Here is an 18626-nt window from a genome sequence, read left to right as displayed (position 1 = left end):
TAGTGGAGTTTCTTTTTCTCTCTCTGCATGTTACCTTTTTTATATCTCTTTGATTCCATTATTTTTATTTTATTTTTTTGTCTTAAAAGATTTTTTGACTTAAAATTCAAAAGGAAAAATGAATTTCCACATATTCTGTAGAAAAGAAAAAAGATAAAATGATTATATTTGAATCTATAAATGTCTATTAGAAAGTTTGCATTTTTTATAAGTATTAAATGAATTTACTGTCCTTTCAAAGCTATCTTGCATACCTGCTTTTTAATCTATTCTTTCCTGTGTTTCCTTTTCTTTGTTGCTAAATTCTACTTTCTTTCATAGAATTAATAGAATGTATTGATTTCAAGACAGAAACATGATAAGGGCTAGGAAATGGGAGCTAAGTGATTTGCCTGGGGTCATTCAGGTAGAAGGTGCCTAGGGAAAGATTTGAACCCAGGCTCTCCCATCTCCAGCCACCTAGTTGCTCTTGTATGTTTTCTTTTAAATATTTTAGATGGTTGTCTCTCGAATCGAGGATGACGATTGTCTTTGTGCGTTTTTTTGTGCACAAAGACACCTGTGCATGAAGATTTAAGTGGAAAAGTCAGTGCACAGAGACAGTCCCACTCTCTCAGCGTTGGAAGCCTGGGTCCATTGGCACGAAAAGTTGTTACACCTGGAGACTTCCTCAGCTGCATTGGATGGCTGTGTTGTCTTTTGTGCTCCATCACGCCCTAAGCACTCCACAGTGCCTTGCTGCATCACCATCTCAGCCGTTGAGCCTTCTTGTTGGTTTCTTCCACCTGTTCTGCAGAAGCAGTCTTCACATGCTGGGTTAGCAAAGCCCTGGTTCACCAGGGGTCAACGTCGACCCGATGGTTACCCTCACAAGGTTTAGCTGGCCTGTCAAAGCCGTTGCCCGGGGTGTGGCCGCTGCCACATGCTAGCAGCTACTAGGAGCCACAAGTGAGAGCTGGGTGTCAGGTGAGGGTCAGTGGCTGGAGAGCTGCCCTAGAAGGGCACAACAAGTCCTCCATACCAGAGATATTACCCCTCCCTGAGCACCCCATACACCCCTCTTTTAAATATATATATGATTATTATTCTAAAATGCAAAATTTAAATTCTTTTTGAGAGTAATTTTAAGATAAGAAACATGCTACCTCTCCGAATATAGAAAGTGAACTGTTTGGAGAAAGTGCCATGAAGATACCTGCACAGATCACATACTGCACCAGAAGATCCAGAGTGCACTTAGGGATGTGGTGATTTGAACCGTGTGGGGTTGAATCCATTTGTTTTGTATGTATACTCTTATGCCAAATGGGATTGCCCCCTAATTCACTTTTTGTTAATGTGCCTAGGAATCAGTGACTTTGTTCTTTTCCCTTTTATCTCCAAATTATTGTAATTTAAAAACTGTAATTAAAAAAAAAAGGTCATGTTTACAAGATACATTGGAGAGATCAGTCTTCCACAGATTTAAGGCGGGAATATACAATTAGAAATCTGTTATCCAAAAAACTACATTTCCCAGGAGCCCACTGACTTCCTGTCCTTACATACTTCCTGTAGACAGGGGATAAATTCAGTGGGTGTTCCTGCTCTCCTTCTGTTTGGCTTTTTGACTTCTTGTTGCAATCGTGGCGGTAGTGCTAAGAGGGATTTTGAACAGGCTGATTAGCCATGGGCAAGTGGATGGTTTTATATTGTTACCTGTTTTTTCCTTTCTTTCTAATGATCATTAGAAAGTTCTTCGGAACTTTCAGAACATTCAGAAGTCCAAGAACATTCTCTTCGTCATCTCCAAACCCGATGTCTTCAAAAGCCCCGCCTTGAACATCTGCTTCATCTTTGGGGAGGCCAAGATGGAGGATCTTTCCCAGCAAGTACACAAGGCAGCAGCGGAGAAGTTCAAGGTGCCAGTCGAGCTGTCGCCCATCATCACAGAGACGGTGCCGGACCTCAGGGCCAAAGAGGAGAGTGACGAGGAGGAGGAGGTAGACGAGATGGGGCTGGAGGTGCGGGACTTTGAGCTGGTGATGGCTCAGGCCAATGTGTCTCGAGCGAAGGCCGTCAGGGCGCTGAGACACAACAATAATGACATCGTCAATGCCATCATGGAGCTGACCATGTAGCCACTGCCTTGCCCGGCCAGTTTCCCCCCTAACCCCCCCCCCCCATCCCTTGACTTAATGCTGCTCAATAAACCTGTATTCACTCCAAAAAAATTAAAATATAATTTTATTATTTATTTATATTTATATAATATATAATATAATAATACTTGTATATTTATATTAAAATATAATATTTTTATTATGTCACATTAATTTTAATTTTTACATGTAGTGACTTATCTTTCTTTTCTTTGGTGGCAATAGTATCTCTAGATCAATGGTAAAGGACAACCCATTAAAACTAACCATTGATAGAATAAAATGCCTAAGAGTATGTCTTCCAAAACAAATCCAGAAACTGTATGAACATAATTATACAATTCTTTTCATACAAATAAAGTCAGATTTAAATAATTGAAGAAATATTAATTTCTCTTTGATAGGTTGAACCAATATAATTAAAATCACAATCTTAACTAAACTAACCTACCAATTCAATGTCATCTCAATTGAATTACCAAAAATACCTTACTGAAGTGGAAAAACATATAACAATTCCTTTGGAGAAATACAAGGTCAAGAATAGCAAAGGAAATGATGAAAAAAATTAAGGAAGGAATTCTAGCAGTACCAGATTTCAAAATATATTTTAAAGCCATAATTACCAAAATTATCTGGTACTAGCTAAGAAATAGAAAAATAGATCAGCGGAATAAAGTTGACATACAACAAAAAGTTGTAAAAGATCACAGTAACCTTTTGTTTGACAAAGGTAAAATTCTAAGTTTTTGGAATAAAAATTCAGTGTTTGGCAAAATTTTTTTGGGAAAACCAGAAGCTAGTATGTCAGAAACTAGATATCACATCAATACAGTCATAGATGACCAGGAAGCTATGTCAACAGAGATACAGTTCAGCTTTACCCCACCACAGAGTGAAAGAAATATCAGATTTGTTGCTTTTTAGAGACTATTTAGCACAGTTCATGTTGATGGAGATGGGGTGGGATAATATTGGATATTGGTCCTATCTCAGGGACTTACTGATTTTTCTTCTGTAAGGTGAGTTCAAACTTAATATTGACAAATAGGAATGACTCATAGAAGGGGACAATGCAGGATGAAGTGTCAAATAGCTACAGAGATTTGACTACCTATTTGCAGTCTCGTTTAAACATTTTGTTCAAGGAAGTCCCAATATTGAGAGTGCCAACTGAGTCATGCTATCTTGGAAGAAGATTGGTGCCATATGCTTTTTGTGTAGTTGGATAAGTGGAGGGCGCTGGAACTGAGCTTCCATTGAAAATCTGAAAATCCTTTTCTCAAGTGAATCTCCTTTCTTTTGTCTAGATGCCTAGGTACTGAGGTGAACCTCTTTACCAGACTGGAATCTCATTCTAAGAGTTATAGATTTTGAAGGAAAGAGATGTAACTCTAGATTGGATTAGAAGTAGACCTTGGAGCTTTTCCCTATTTCCCCTAGAGCACCCAGAAGAACAACAGTATGCTCCTCTCATAAAAAAGAAAGCACTATGTAGAAATCAGTCAAAGGCAGGACAAAGGACATACATAAGAGTAGAGAAGAGGGGACAGGAGAGGGCAAAAGAAAGTAGTATCACTCCACAATAGACAAGTGGGGACTAAAAGAGGGAGCTGGGTTTTGAGGGGTAAGAACTTTTGGATTTAGACACAAAGGATCTTGCTAGGAGAGGGTCAGATTCTAGTTGAAACTCTGAGTGATGCTGGGTAATATTGTGTGCCGTACTTTAGGTTATCATAATTAATATATTATATATATACCATCCCCTTGAGATATGTGAAGTAGGGGTCCTTCTCTATATCAGAGCAGATGTAGATATCCTTTGATTGCTTTCAATATTGCAAGTGAGTAATTTTTAATTGCTGAGTCAGAATTCTATGAATAGACTAATGGGACCTTCCCTAGACCTCTTTTATTCTGTTCCTTTCTGTTTATTCCCTTTTTGCTCAGTGCATGAAAAGATATTTACTTTATGACCTTCTATATCTCTGAGTTAACCTTAAACCTTTAGACCAATAGTAAAGAGAAGGTGGAAGGGCAAGAATTGCACAGAATAAAAGAGTCTCTCTAGTAGACTCTGGCCTACTATCTATCTATCTATCTATCTATCTATCTATCTATCTATCTATCTATCTATCTATATCTATATCTATATCTATATCTGTATATGATATAGTGATCAAGTTTGGCCAATAGACTGAGACCAAGTTAATTTGGGCAATTGCCTTACTTAGGAGGAAAGAAAAACTGAATCTATGCTCTGATAGGTATTTATCAGATAGTTACCCAAGAACCATAGGAACAATATCGCATTGAAGAAATGAGCCAAGGCCTAGAAGTCATGAGAATTGAATTCTAGTCCAGGTTCTACCTTTAAAAGTCAAGTGACCTTGGGTAAATCATTTTACCTCTATGTGGTTCCATTTCTCCATCTTTTAAACAGAAAATATTATCTCTAATGTTCCAGCCCAATATCATTCTCTGAGAAAGTCCATAAGAATCATTAAACTCTACATCTTTTTATCACTCTAAGGCAGGATGTGCTGGTGTTACTTATGAGTCCTTCAAGATTTAGATGGTTATGAACACCTTGATCCCTTCCAATTTCAGGAAGGACTGCTTTGCTCCTACTTTAGGCAACTTGGTGGTTCCCTGGTTCTGGGGCTCATCTAATTAACCCTTCTCTTCCCTTCCTTTCTCTTTTTACTTCTTTCCCCCTTCCTTTCTTATTAATTTTCTTGCCCAGGTGGAAAGTACATTGAACTCTCATAGGCCTGATCCTTTATTAAAAACTAATTGACTTATTTAGAATATTTTACCCTGGTTACCTGATTCATGATCTTTCCCACCCCTCTTTCCTCCCCAGTCCTGGACCTGACAAATGTAGGCCCGTTTCTAATCCCAACCCACACAGAAACTTTAATTTCTTCCATTTTTTTCTGACTTGAGCCAATTCCATCCACTTAGGCCACTTCTGCTCAAAATCCAGGAGCTCAAGAGATCCACCAACTGCCAGCAGCAGGGAATACAGAAGTAGGCCACTGCACCCAGATGTGAAAGTATTTTTCAAGGACAGCATCCACCAAATCCATAGTATTGTGACACAGGAAAATATTCTTGAGAGCAATGAACTTTATTGAAGGTGTGTGTAAGTGAAGGTATTGTGGGGGGGAAGCAAACAAAGAAAACATGATTCGAATAACCCAGCCAGGCAGAGAAATTTGTGGGATGTTCATCTCAGAGACTATACTGGCCTCAGACACTCAATCCGAAGATAATATGCCATAGGGTGACCAGCCAGAGAAAGAGAGAACAGGATTCAATTCAGTTTTGTACCACAAATTCCTTGTAATCATAAGCTGTGTTGCCTTTCAGAGGAACCACCACCATTTCTTCATCTTCACAGATTTCTGAAATAGGAGTAGCTTGAGCAACACAGTACAATTTTACAGTTCCTGGGAGAAATGGGGTAGAGAGAAGTGTTTGAAAACTTTTAGAGACTTCCATCAGTCTAAACCCAACACCTCATATCCCTTTGGAAAGATCCTTCATTTATTCAATGAAAATACATTCATCAAACACTTTTCTTGTTTCTGCTTACCTCCAGTTAGCTGTTCCCAAACTCAATTTCCCTACAGGAGCTTAAACCCTTCAGGTCTCTCTAACACTACCCCATCCTGCCCATACATCTTTGAAACCTACTATACAAACTCTGTCATTGAGGCCCCACCACACCTATCCTTCAGATTCATCTCTCTTGTCATTCTTTTGCCTCTCCAAGTCTTTCCCCCATTACCCAATGCTTACTCTCCTTTTTTGTGACATCACCTGCCCTGCTCTTCCATTTCTGGGTAGCCCTCTGCCTCAGAGTCCCTTCCCTTCCTGCCCCCTCCCCCATATTTCTCTGTCTCTGTCTCTCTGTCTCTGTCTGTCTCTCTCTCTCCCTGTCTCTGTCACTGTCTTCTTCCCTCCACCACCAGCCTCTATGAATCTTTACTCACCTTCGCTGCACACATTCCAGTAGAAGTTCCGAGGACGGACCCCAGGGCATATACAGGCTTCTTGTACAAAAGGTGGAGGATCACAGTTAAGGGGTTTGTTGCTTAAAATACTGAATTCAATCTGGGAAGAAAGAGTTGGGGAGAATGCATGAATATTGTGATAAGAAGGGAGAAAGAAGAGAGGAGAAGAGTGAAGGGACCTGAATGCAGGCAGGCTGGCAGTCCATGGAGGGAGGGAGGAAAGGAGAGGAGGAGGGGTGGAGGGAGGGGATAGACACTCATCCATAAAGAAAGTCCTACAGAAAGAGAAACTCCACAGATACACATCAGGTGGAATTTGATTTTTCTTTTATGAAAACTCTTTTCCTCCCTACGAGACCCCCACTTCCCACTCGATTAGACACTTTTCCAAATATTATCTCATTTGATCTGATATTCAGAGGTTAAGTGACTTTCCCAGGGTCACACAGCTAGTAAGTGTCTGAAAGCAGATTTGAATTTGTATCTTTCTGACTCTAGTCCTAGTGTTCTGTCTGAAGGGCAGCCTAGCTGCCACCCTTCATCATCTCTCTGTCTCTAGATGGGAAATTTTATGATAATAGAGCTAGTTGAGAATTTGTTTTTTTAATTCAATTGTATTTCATGTTTAGCTGAATTCCTCTACCCACTAAGAAGACAGGAAATACAATCTCTACCAATATGAAGTCATGCAAGATGAATTTCTGCATTAAGTATGTCCAGAAAAAATGCAAGAAAAAAGAAGGGAAAAAAACACGATTCAGTCTGCATTCTGAGTCCATCAGCCCTGTCTGGAGGTGGATAGTATTTCCTATCAGGAGTCCTTTGGAATCATGTTGGTGGTCTTGTTGATCAGTTACTTAGTCTTTCATAGGTGCTTTAGGTGAGAATTTCAAGGGTATTGAGTGTAAATCTCTCATTTTTCAAGTCAAGAAAATGACTAGAGAGGTTAAATAACTTGCCAAAGTTCTTTTTCTCTCTGTTTCTGTGTCTCTCCCTCTGTCTCTGTCTCAGTCTGTCTGTCTGTCTCTAACCCATGCACAGAGGAAATTAGTATCAGGATGAGGATTTGACCTCATGGCTCTGTCCTCTGACTCCCAATTCAGTGTCCTTTCCTCATCTGCTTAGACATGAAGTTGTTACAAGTAAACTCTGGAAGTCCCCTCTTAACCTTCCATATTATCTGGAGACTACTCTAGTCTACCTTTAGTTTTGGCAGCCAGCTGGCACATAGAAAGAGAGCTGGCCCTGAAGTTAGGAAGACTCATCTTCTTGAGCTCCAGTCTGGCCTCAGAAACTCACTAACTGTGTGACCATAGTTAAGTCACTTAATCCCCTACCCCCAGAGTTAGGGAATTAAATGTTAAACCATTTCATTCTCTTTGCCAAGAAAATCCTAAATGGGGCCACGATGAGCTGGAAATGACTGGACAACAACAGCAACAACCACAACATTAGACAGAAGATCCTTGAGGGGATAGTACACTGAACCCCAGTAATTGTCAGTGAGAGATGGGCAGTAAAGGTGGGTAACACACAATGATGAGAGGACTTATCAGAGAGACCAGAACAGTATGGTAGAGATTAGGTTTGGATCAATACCTCACACCCTACACCAAGGTAAACTCACAATGGGTGAATGACTTCAATATAAAGAAGGAAACTATAAGTAAATTAGGTGAACACAGAATAGTATACATGTCAGATCTTTGGGAAAGGAAAGACTTTAAGACCAAGCAAGAGTTTGAAAAAAATCACAAAATGTAAAATAAAGAATTTTGATTAGATAAAGTTAAAAAGTTTGTGTACAAACAAAACCAATACAATCAAAATTAGAGGGGAAGCAACAAATTGGGAAACAATCTTCATAACAAAAACCTGTGACAAATGTCTAATTACTCAAATTTATTTAGAACTAAATCAGTTGTACAAAAAATCAAACCATTCTCCAATTAATAAATGGGCAAGGGGGGGCAGCTGGGTAGCTCAGTGAATTGAGAGCCAGGCCTAGAGACGGGAGGTCCTAGGTTCAAATCTGGCCTCAGACACTTCCGAGCTGTGTGACCCTGGGCAAGTCACTTGACCCCCATTGCCTAGCCCTTACCACTCTTCTGCCTTGGAGCCAATACACAGTATTTACTCCAAGACAGAAGGTAAGGGTTTAAAAAAAAATAAATAAATGGGCAAGGGACATGAACAGACAATTTTCAGTTAAAAAAATCAAAACTATTAATACGCACATGAAAAAGCATTCTAAATTTCTTATCATCAGAGAGATGCAAATCAAAACAACTGTGAGTTATCTATCACCTCACACCTAGCAGATTGGCTAACAGTACAGCTATGGAAAGTAATGAATGCTGGAGGGGATGTGGCAATGTTGAGACATTAATTCATTGATGGTGGGGTTGTGAATTGATTCAACCATTCTGGAGGGCAATTTGAATTATGCCCAAAGGGCACTAAAAGACTGTCTGCCCTTTGATTCAGCCATATCAATGCTGGTTTTGAACCCCAAAGAGATAATAAGGAAAAAGACATGTAAAAGAATATTCAGCTGTGCTCTTTGTGGTGGCAAAAAATTGGAAAATGAGGGGATGCCCTTCAATTGGGGAATGGCTGAACAAATTGTGGTATATGTTGGTGATGGAATACTATTGTGCTCAAAGGAATAATGAGCTGCAGGAATTCCATGTGAACTGGAATGATCTCCAGGAATTGATGCAGAATGAAAGAAGCAGAACCAGGAAAACATTGTACACAGAGACTGAGACACTGGTACAATCGAATGTAATGGACTTCTCCATTAGTGACAATGCAGTGATCCTGAACAACCCAGAGGAATCTATGAGAATGAACACTATCCACATTTAGAGGAAAAACTGTGGGAGTAGAGATACCGAAGAAAAACAACTGCCTAATTACATGGGTCGAAGGGGGTATGATTGGCGATTTAGACTAAATGAACATCCTAATGCAAGCACCATCAACATGGAAATATGTTCTGATCAAGGACACATGCAATACCCTGTGAAATTGCTCAATGGCCATGGGAAGTGTGGGGGAAAGGAGGGAGGAAAATAATATGATTCTTGTAACTAAGTAATAATGTTCCAAATTGACTAAATAATAAAAAAATAAAAAAAAAGAGAGACCAGAAATGCCTCATCAAGGACATGGATAAATCCTTACAGAGCGGAAGCTTTCCATAGACAAGTTTGTTTCTATTTAGTTTTTTTTTTTTTATATTGTCATGGACATCACTGTGGTAATTGTTGGTGTGGCTTTATGCTTGGGGAGGAGGAAGAGGGAGAGTGAGCTGCTAGTGTCACTCGATGGGAGAAACACTTCTCAGAAAAGAAAGTCCTTCTACTCAAGCGTACTCCAAAAATCCCCTTTCTTTCTTCTAACTCATGTCCCTCCACATTCCTCCTTCATAGTGTAACAGGGCATGATGTGTTTTCTCTTATGTTATTCTCCTCATCAGTGACCAAGAGGCTCCCTTAATATTTCTGGCCTGACTCTTCATCCATATTTCTTTAACTTTTGTGATTGCCCTCCCCCTTCTCTTTTTTCTGTCCCTACAAATCTTCATTCTTCCTCCCTAGTCTCCCTCTCTTTCCCACTCCTTTTTTCTTCCTCCCCTTCTTTCTTGTTCCATCCCCTTCCCCTGCAGTTGCATAAAGTTTCTCTCATACTTACTGGCACGCATTCTGTCAGTTCAGTTGAAACATTACACTTGATTTCAGTTGTTTCCATTGATTTAACATTTTTGGGGGGAGGAGTCATCTTCACCACAAGTGGCTTCCGGCTATTGATGGAGAGATAAAGAAGCAGATTACCTCTGTAATAACCCTTATAACCTCGAGTAAGCTATGGTCTCAGAAAGTGGTCCAGAGATAGATGATGTGCTTCATGGAGGAGGGGGAAGAAGAAAATGCAAAGAATAAATAGAATGATCTCAGGTGTATGAATCCCTCTTCCTCTCTGAGACTCACACTCTTAGCACTCCTTAATTCTAGGTACTAGAAGGAATCTGAGGTGTAGAGAGAAAGTCCACTGGACTAAGATGACTATTTAGTTGCTGAATAGATAGCAAATACTTGACCAAGGAGCAATTTATTTCTTCTTTGCACATTCCCTAATATGGGCCCATAGTATCCTGGGAAAGATATCAAATAACTATCATGCCCTAGAATTTTCAAATTGAATGGAAGATAAGATCATCCTTGTGCTCACATATTTACTAACGAGGCCATAGAGGACAAAGAGAGGTACGTCTATAGCCCTACATATTCTTTGAATATACAATATCCTGACAGAAAACAACTTTTGATGCATGGTTTTAATTTTTCCTTGTCAGTTCTATGTTCTAGGAAAAAGGTTTAAAACAAATATTTTTATAAACTCTTAAGAGTTTTGAAAATTTTTGTGAATTTCCTGCAATAGGCAACTGCACTAACCTGGCTTAGAGTTAGAATTTAGGAGGAAAGAGGGTACTCACACTTCCATCCTTTCACTCACACTCAGCTGGGCAAACCAATTCAGCTCATTGGCCTGGGGTATGTGTCTCATGCCGAATTAATGACAGAGTCTTTGGGTTCAACCTCCCAAAGTGTATTCTCCACCTCTCCTCAACTATCTTCCAGAAACTTGTCACTTGTTCCAGGGATATTTCCTCAGACACCCGCCCTTCCCCAACTTTCCCTAGATGTAGCTGGTTGTCACAGTGGACTGAGTAAAGTCATAAAGGCTGAAATAAAAAAGAGCTCAATTCAAATCCTGCCTTAGAGCTTTACTAAACATGTGACCCCAGTGAGATAATGTCTGTCTGCCTCAATTTCCTCAACTGTAAGATGGGAATAATAATAGCACTTACCTCCTAAGGCTGTTGTGAGGATTAAGTAAGAAAATATTTATGAAATGTATGGCACAGTGCCTGGCTCACAGCAGGCCCTTCTTATATGACTGTTTCTTTCCTTCCCAAGGAACTCTACTTCCATGTCTTCAATCAACCTTCTCTATGGCTATACTGGGCAAAAGAAAATTCTTGACTGAGGGTCAGGACTCCTGGGTCCTTTTCCCAAAACCAATCCTCTTCTTTAGTAACCCTCAGTATAGTCCTGAATCCTGAGATAGATTCCCACAATAAATGCAGTACAGTTAGTGGCTGATTTTCTGAGGGAACAGTCTTCAGGCCAAGCTGCTAAGAAGGTCCCCAGGTCATTATGTATGAAATAAAAAGCCAGAACTGTATGCCAGTGTACTCCTGTCTTCCAATTTCAGACCCCATTCAAGCTCTACCTAGATGCCATTTTTAATGAATAAAAGGAAGGAATGGCTCTTTCCATCACTCTTATGCCTCTCCCTTCCTGGACACAAGATGGGAAGGCAAGAGATTTGAAGGAGTTCCTAGTTGGATAGCAATTGTGGCCGAGGACAGGAATAAGAAGTCTTTGAGAACGAAGATGAGATCTGTAGCCAATTTTGGATTTCATTTGGGGAGTCCTGCTTGTATGGAAGGCTGTTGAAGCCAACAGAGCCTGGGGCAAAATTTGCTGGAATTTGGACAAAGAGTCACCTATGTATGGGGTGAATAATTTCCCAATGGGGAAGTATAGAATATGGATATTGGAAGATGGGCACCGAGGGGGATACCTGAAATGGAACCCCACAGGAGCAGATGTGAAGTCCCCAGGTTGGGAGATGGGTCTTCCCTAACAGAAAAGGAAAAAAGATCAGGAAAAGGGGTGGCTTACTTCTGTTCATTCTGCCCAGTGACTAGTTGTAGGCAGAGCCCCAGGATCAATGCAGTAATGCTGTATCTCACTAGTGCCTGGAGAGGAGGCATCTTGTAGTGTAAAAAGGGCGATATTTAAGCTAACTGGGGTCCTAGCTTGGGGCCACTATTTATAATCAGTGAAGACTGTAGAGAAGCTGTTGGTTAGGTTCAATAGCCAATTAGCTGCGCCTTTCAACCCTGACTCCTCCTGCTTTGCACTCATTGCCATCAAGTTTGTTTTTCTGAAGGAAAAAAAGTCAATATACGCTACCAGTTGGAGTGGCACTATCCTGGGTAAGGATTAACGCTGTCCTTTTTTTTCTTCTTCTCAATATCAGAGAGTCCTCAGGCTAGAAGAGACCTTGAGAAACAGGACAGCTGTTTACCTTCTTTATGTTAGAAGGGCTTTTCCCCTTTTGTCAATCATGGGAGAGTAGAAATGGAATAATAGAAAAGTTTCTTGGCTGGGAGTTATGAGATCTGGGTTTTAGTTTATTCTCTGCCATTTACCAGCTGTATGATCTTAACCTTTCTGGACCTCAGTTTCTTTAATTGTAAAATGAGGAAGTTGGAGCACATAAACTTTAGGATTCCTTTTATCTCTGAGTTCTTACACTTCTCCTATGTGGCAACTAGGTGGCATAGTGGATAGAGTGCATGACCTGAACTCAGGAATACTAATTTTCCTGAGTTCAAATTTTCTCTCAAACATTTACCTGCTGTGTATCCCTGGATACATCACTTAATCCTGTTGACCTGTGAACCCACTGGCCATGTATAATGAGGTGGAGAAGAAACGTGCAACCACTAGAATGCCAGGAAGAGAGGGACATGCCTGAAACAACTTAACACTTACTCTCTTCTACTTTCAAACTTTGAGTGGTAATTCCTCTTGTCCTTGAACCCCTTCTATTATCTATGAGAACTTCCCCCTTAGATTATCCCTACCCTCTGTATTAGAATAATGATACTGTGGAGACTATTTCTGATTGTGGTAAATGAATATACTCTGGCTTGACTGTGACTAGAGAGCTACTAGGGGAACTTGAGGGTGCCTAGTTATTATGGAAATAGATGAGAGATAATGAGAGATAGAGAGATACTGCTACAGGAGAATGCTCTGGGGTTGTCTATTGATCACTTTTGATGGCTAATAGATCAAGATATTTCCTACCCTCCTCCTCCCTTCACCACCCTTTTCTCAAAATCTTTGTCTTTGCCCCTCCCCCCTGAGTGGTCTATGAGATTCATGAGGAAAAACTCCTTTCTTTTCCTTTCTCAAGTATGGGGTTTATTGGAAACAACAGGATGGAGGAACAGGTGAGAGGAATGAGGGTTTCCCTAATTTATAAGGAGGAATAGGAGGATTTTGGGAAATGTCAGTCTTGTCACAACTGTGACAGGGAGAGTCAGAGAGATGGAGGACAACTGTTAATTCTTCTTTCTTCTTCCCATTACACAAAGCCACCAACCAAAGTTAATTTCTTATCAGCCTAATTCCAGAAGCCCCCCTTTCAAGAGTCCTTCAGTCTGGGATAGAAGCTAATAGGATCAGTTCAGGACTTCTTCCCCCTTCAGCCAGAAGCCAAGGAAGACCCCCCCCCCCCTTCAGCCTACCTTGCCTCCAACTGACTTTCCTGGGAATATTCTGTTTTGGAATCTTGGCAACTGAGGTCCTTTACTCTTGTGTTGCAAGCATGAAGTTCTCTTTTCATGCCTCTTCCACAATCCCTCCTTTTCTTTTAAAAAATGTATCTTGGATTTTTAATGATACTTACCTTTATTATAATTCTATCTATTTATTCTCAACTCCGTACCATCTGAAATATTGCCTTACCCCTCCCCCCCAATAACAAAATCCTAACTTATCTTAGCTATTCTGTCTACCTAGATGCTAAGCTAAGAGTGGGTTAGGTAAGGGAATTACATGAACATAGTTTTACATAACAAATCCTGTAACAATTTTTCAAATCATTCCAACAATTCCATCAACATTCAGAATATGCAATTGTCCTATTTCCTAATATCTATAAATTTAACCAAGAAAATTCCCCTAATACTAACAAATGCTAACCAACAATCATAATGCAATCTACTTCTATACTTCAGTCTCTACTTTCCCAAGACTTGAACAAATTTGCTAAACTGTCACTAATGTTAGTAGTTAGGATATATTAATAAATTACTCTAAAAAAGTTAGCTTCTCAGTAACTTAGTATTTACATGTTTACATGTAATATACATATAACATGTATAAGTTGTACTTAGTGAAGATTTACATATGTACACCATCCTAAATTTCTGTGCAAACACTTGCAGGTAAGAAATATCTTAGTCTGTGTGAATTTACCACAGAAATTTTTATCAGTGTGTCTTTTGGTTATGCAATATGCATGTTGTATACTTACCCATTCCATGAGACATCTTTCTAAAATGTAATTCTATGTAGCATGTGTATGCATATATATGATGGTAACATGTATGATGCATTCTTACATATCCTTATGATCAAAAGTTCCAAAATTTCAAAGTTCCAAAGTCCTTCCCTGTCCTTTTATGCTGCTTATAAAACTCTGTCTTCCTCTCTGGTAAGCATGCCACTCTTCATCTTCCAGTCTTGATTGAAGACGTGCTCTTCAAATCAGGATCCACTGGAACAATCAGGAACCAGGAACACACGAACATGTATGCAAGTCAGGTTTTTACTTGTACATGGTATGTAAGAGTGAAATTTACAAATGCATGGAAGTAAAATGGAATCTTCATGAATGTTTGTCAGAATTTATCAATCTTGACGTCTGAAAGTAAGATTTACATGTGTTCTCTTCATGCATGAGGGTAAGATTTTCATATGTACATCTTCATGCCTGCATGTAAGCTGTACATGTGTTTTACATGGATGGGTGTGAGCATTATGCATAGGTTCTCAAGATTTTGTTAGGAATAGTGATTTCAAGTTTGCTAATTCTTATTGTTTCACTTTCCACTAGGAGATTTATTGTATGTTTACTTTAATTCTGTATCTTGGAGATAGAATTTAGAGAATTATGTATTCATTTATAACAACATTGTTTCTGTCTGTTCAGTTATTGTGTCAGGCAGAGACTATGTATTGTTAGGGTCTGAGTGGAAGTTCCCCGCAAAGGAACACGCAAAGACAATGCAAAAAAGAGCAGGGAGAGCTTTATTTACTAGCTCTAGGAGGGTTCCCCAAAAGAACTGCATGGGGCAGGATTGGGAATGCACATATATAAAGCAGCTTAAAAGAACAGGATATCTGTTGTGGCCTTGTCTGTTTCAACAGTTGTGGCCTTTGGGAGGACATCTTACAGTTTTTCCAGGTTATCTGTCTCGACTGTGGCCTTGCAGTTTTTCCAGGAACTGTTCATTTGAACACAGTAAACCCTCCCCTTCCCTTCATTCCCCAGTCCTCTTTATTTTATGATGCTTGTTCAGGGGCGAGCCGAGACCTCCAGGGGCAGGGCATTAGCATAGCCATCGGGGGCCTGTCAGGGTCTGATACTGCTGCCTGAGGACCATGAGCTGGACTGTGTGGACCTGGTCCTTCACAAAGCGTACCATTCAGTGGACCATACAAGGCCCTAAAGTGAAGAGAATTAATTCTGGTCCAGCTATATTGGAGATAAGGGTGGTGAGCCAGGGGGATTGCTCAAACACTTGCTGGTACCAACGTTGGGCATGAGTGTGTTTGCATTCTTGTGCATCTAAACTACACTTAAGTTCAGCTACTGACTCCCTGACTACCCTTGTGTGATCCGTATATACTCAGCACTCTTCCTTGAGGGTGACACAGAGGCCTCCCTCATTGAGGAACAAAAGATCAAGGCTCCTCTGGTTCTGGAGTATGACTTCTGAAAGGGAGGATAGAGATTTCTCAAGGGTGTTTAGTGATTTTTCTGTACGCCTGAGTCCTGCATCTATGGCAGTGTGTAGGTGCCTTAGGTCTGTTGTTTGAAAGAGGGAGGCTATACCTGTGCCAATCCCTGCCAAGCCAAAGAGCGTGGCTAGGGTCAGTGCAAGGACAGGTTCCCATTTCTGGCGGCTGATTCTTTGATATTCCCAATAGTCTAGCAGTTCTGTCCCCAGATGGTATAGTACTCGGGGCAGAATGATGACTAGGATACAAGGCTCGGGGTCCTGAGACAAGGTCCTGGAGAAAAGACAAGGGGTCAATCCTGAGGAGGTGTAGGCCCAGTAAATTCCTGATGGGGGAATGTCGTAATATGATGGTCGGGAATCAAGGTGAAGCCAGCAGCTGGCAGTGAGGTTAGGTGAGGTTTAACTACCACTGAGGCAGTTTCATGTTTTTTTGGATAGGATTCTATCCAACCTGAAAAGGTGTCTACCAGGACTAAAAGGCACGTGTACCCACTTTTCCCTGGCTTGATTTCTGTAAAGTCTACCTCCCACTGTTCTTCTGGCTCCATCCCTCTTAACTGGGTGCCCCCTGGTTCCTTCAGTCCCCCCTTTTGATTAACCCACTCTCATGTTTCACATCCTTAATTGATGTCTTTGCAGATTCTGTGCATAGCATGAAAGAAAAAGTCTCCGTCCAGTATATCACTCAGTTTTGTGCCTCTCCTATGTGTGGTGTCATGTATTCTTTTTGCTAGTTGTCTCCCCACTGCTTCTGGTAAGTGAATCCTGCCATCTGGAAGGCCCAGCCATCCACAGGGGAACCACACAGCCTCCAGGAGGGCCAGAATCTCAGGCCCCACCTGGTTCAGTGACCCCTGCCATCCTATCCCATCCCCCTCTCCAAGTATCTAAGGGAAAAAGGATGATGGTTTCAGAATGCCATAACTTCTTCAGAGCTGAAAATGGGTGTAGAGCTGTCCCTGCCTATGGTCAGGATAGAGGTATTGGCTATAGGCAATGTCCAGGGCTTTAGGTTGGAATGATCACTGAGGTCACAAATGCATACGAACACCTATCCCACAGGGGAGTAGCCAAAACTTGAAAAGGGAGGGAAAGGCTGCAGACATAAGGTCTTTAGGGGAGTGTCCTCAGTGAATGCTGGGGTCCCAGGTCGGTGGAGACCTGCTTGGAGATCTGAAGTGTGTCCAGCCACTGCTTCCCCCAATTGGCAGACAGGTCACAAGGGGGAGAGTCAGCCCCTAAGATAGAAGTGTAGAAACCAGGACTGGGGAAAACACTGGAACACCAGATAGAAACAGAAAATTAGTACAACAGTAATTGGCATCACACATTTGTATTTGGGTATCTTAGCCAACAGAATTCATCTTCAGAAATCATCTTCTGTCAGGAATATATCCCTTTAGGAAATTGGATTCCTGAGTCATTTGCAGAGCTGGTATGTGATGTTTCTGTTAAAGAATATCCTGTTTCAAAGTACACATTAACTATAACATCTATAAACACTGGAGCAACAATATTTTACAGATGAATTTCCTTACCTCAGAGGCTGGGGAAATTCAAGGAAGCTTTGAGCTATATGTCCAAGCTCAAGAACCAAACTTCAACTGCAGTAAATCAAGGCTGCAAATACAAGCCATATATGAATAAACTTCACCTACTTCTCAAAGTTTGTTCCTAACAATTTGAGAATGTTCAATTATTAGGGTTGTTTGAGGAAACGGAAACTTTAATTTCAAAATTCACATTATGTGCTGACCATGGGAATTCATTACAAAGGAAAATATGTCCTCAGGTCCCAAAGGACATGGTGAGTGGCTTCACATGCAGGTAATCAATAACCTAGATGGTCAGAAAAGGTCCATTCCTAGGTGAGCCCAGGAAATACTTCTGTAACCATTCTAGGACATTCTTTGTCCTCAGGGTACTTTGTCACCATTAAATCCCAAAAGCCTTTGTTTGCTGTAAAATACAAGTCTCACCCATTTCATCTGAGAGAAATACTGCTTATCAGCAGTCCAGAAACAAATCTCCAAACCTCCAAAAAAGCTTTTTATATCACTACAAGGCTGATCACTCAATTATTCTTAGTATTTTGGCAATAATTAATACATCACAATTTAGTCACAAAACCGGAACAGGAACGTTGAGTTCATCACCTCTACAGTGAATACAAATCAGGGCTAGATCAAATCCTGGCCTTAGGTCATCTGAAGGAACTAAGACAAAGTTAGTCAGGAATCTCCCTAAGGAATTTTCAGAGAAATTCCAGAATTATTTGTGATTTTCCACATATATCAATTCTAAAAATTATCCCTAAGTTAAAGATCCAATGATGAGAACAGAACATCTATCTGTTCTCCTTCACCTACTCTCTTTCTTTCTCACTCTCTGTTCCTTCAAAACCCTCTGCTTAAAAAGCAGAACACAACTCCCATTCTTCCATCATAATCCGGCATACTCAGGCTTTTATGGACTTTAGATCAAAGTCCCTCTGTCTTCCAAATTCAGCCCCAACATATCTCCCCACCTTCTTGGTATCACTTCAATTGCCAATTGGTAACCCCAAAGAATTCTGATTTAAAGGATTACATCATTGAACCATCTTTAGCATAGGGCTCAGCCATTATAAAGTACAGTTCATAGAACAAGTTGGTAAACTGAGGTAACCACTGATTATTGGACAAAACCTATAGTAGAGTCAGGTTAACAATGAGCTTTTTGTACACCCAAACAATACTTAAAATGCATAGTTCAAAAGCAACTCACAGAACATTTCTAAAAAAA

The 18626-nt window shown here is 40.5% G+C and overlaps 2 protein-coding genes across 2 annotated transcripts; one reads left to right on the top strand and one right to left on the bottom strand.

Annotated features, from left to right (window-relative positions):
* The first annotated feature begins 1489 nt into the window (after positions 1 to 1489).
* On the top strand, positions 1490 to 2202 carry LOC100011667 (uncharacterized). Its single transcript, XM_007504480.3, has one exon. The coding sequence runs from the start codon at positions 1851 to 1853 to the stop codon at positions 2118 to 2120; it is 270 nt and encodes an 89-aa protein (XP_007504542.2). The 5' UTR covers positions 1490 to 1850; the 3' UTR covers positions 2121 to 2202.
* A 3033-nt stretch (positions 2203 to 5235) lies between these two features.
* LOC103104335 (prolactin-inducible protein homolog) lies at positions 5236 to 12044 on the bottom strand. The gene is made up of 4 exons (XM_007504478.3): positions 11920 to 12044; positions 9863 to 9971; positions 6143 to 6263; positions 5236 to 5596 (listed from the first exon to the last, which is right to left on the bottom strand). Exons 1-4 carry the CDS (start codon positions 12009 to 12011, stop codon positions 5466 to 5468), a joined length of 453 nt encoding a protein of 150 aa, XP_007504540.2. The 5' UTR covers positions 12012 to 12044; the 3' UTR covers positions 5236 to 5465.
* Between the last annotated feature and the right edge of the window lie 6582 nt (positions 12045 to 18626).

The sequence above is a fragment of the Monodelphis domestica genome, chromosome 5 (assembly GCF_027887165.1).
Source record: "Monodelphis domestica isolate mMonDom1 chromosome 5, mMonDom1.pri, whole genome shotgun sequence".
NCBI lineage: Eukaryota > Metazoa > Chordata > Mammalia > Didelphimorphia > Didelphidae > Monodelphis > Monodelphis domestica.
This window is presented reverse-complemented; position numbering and strand designations above follow the sequence as displayed.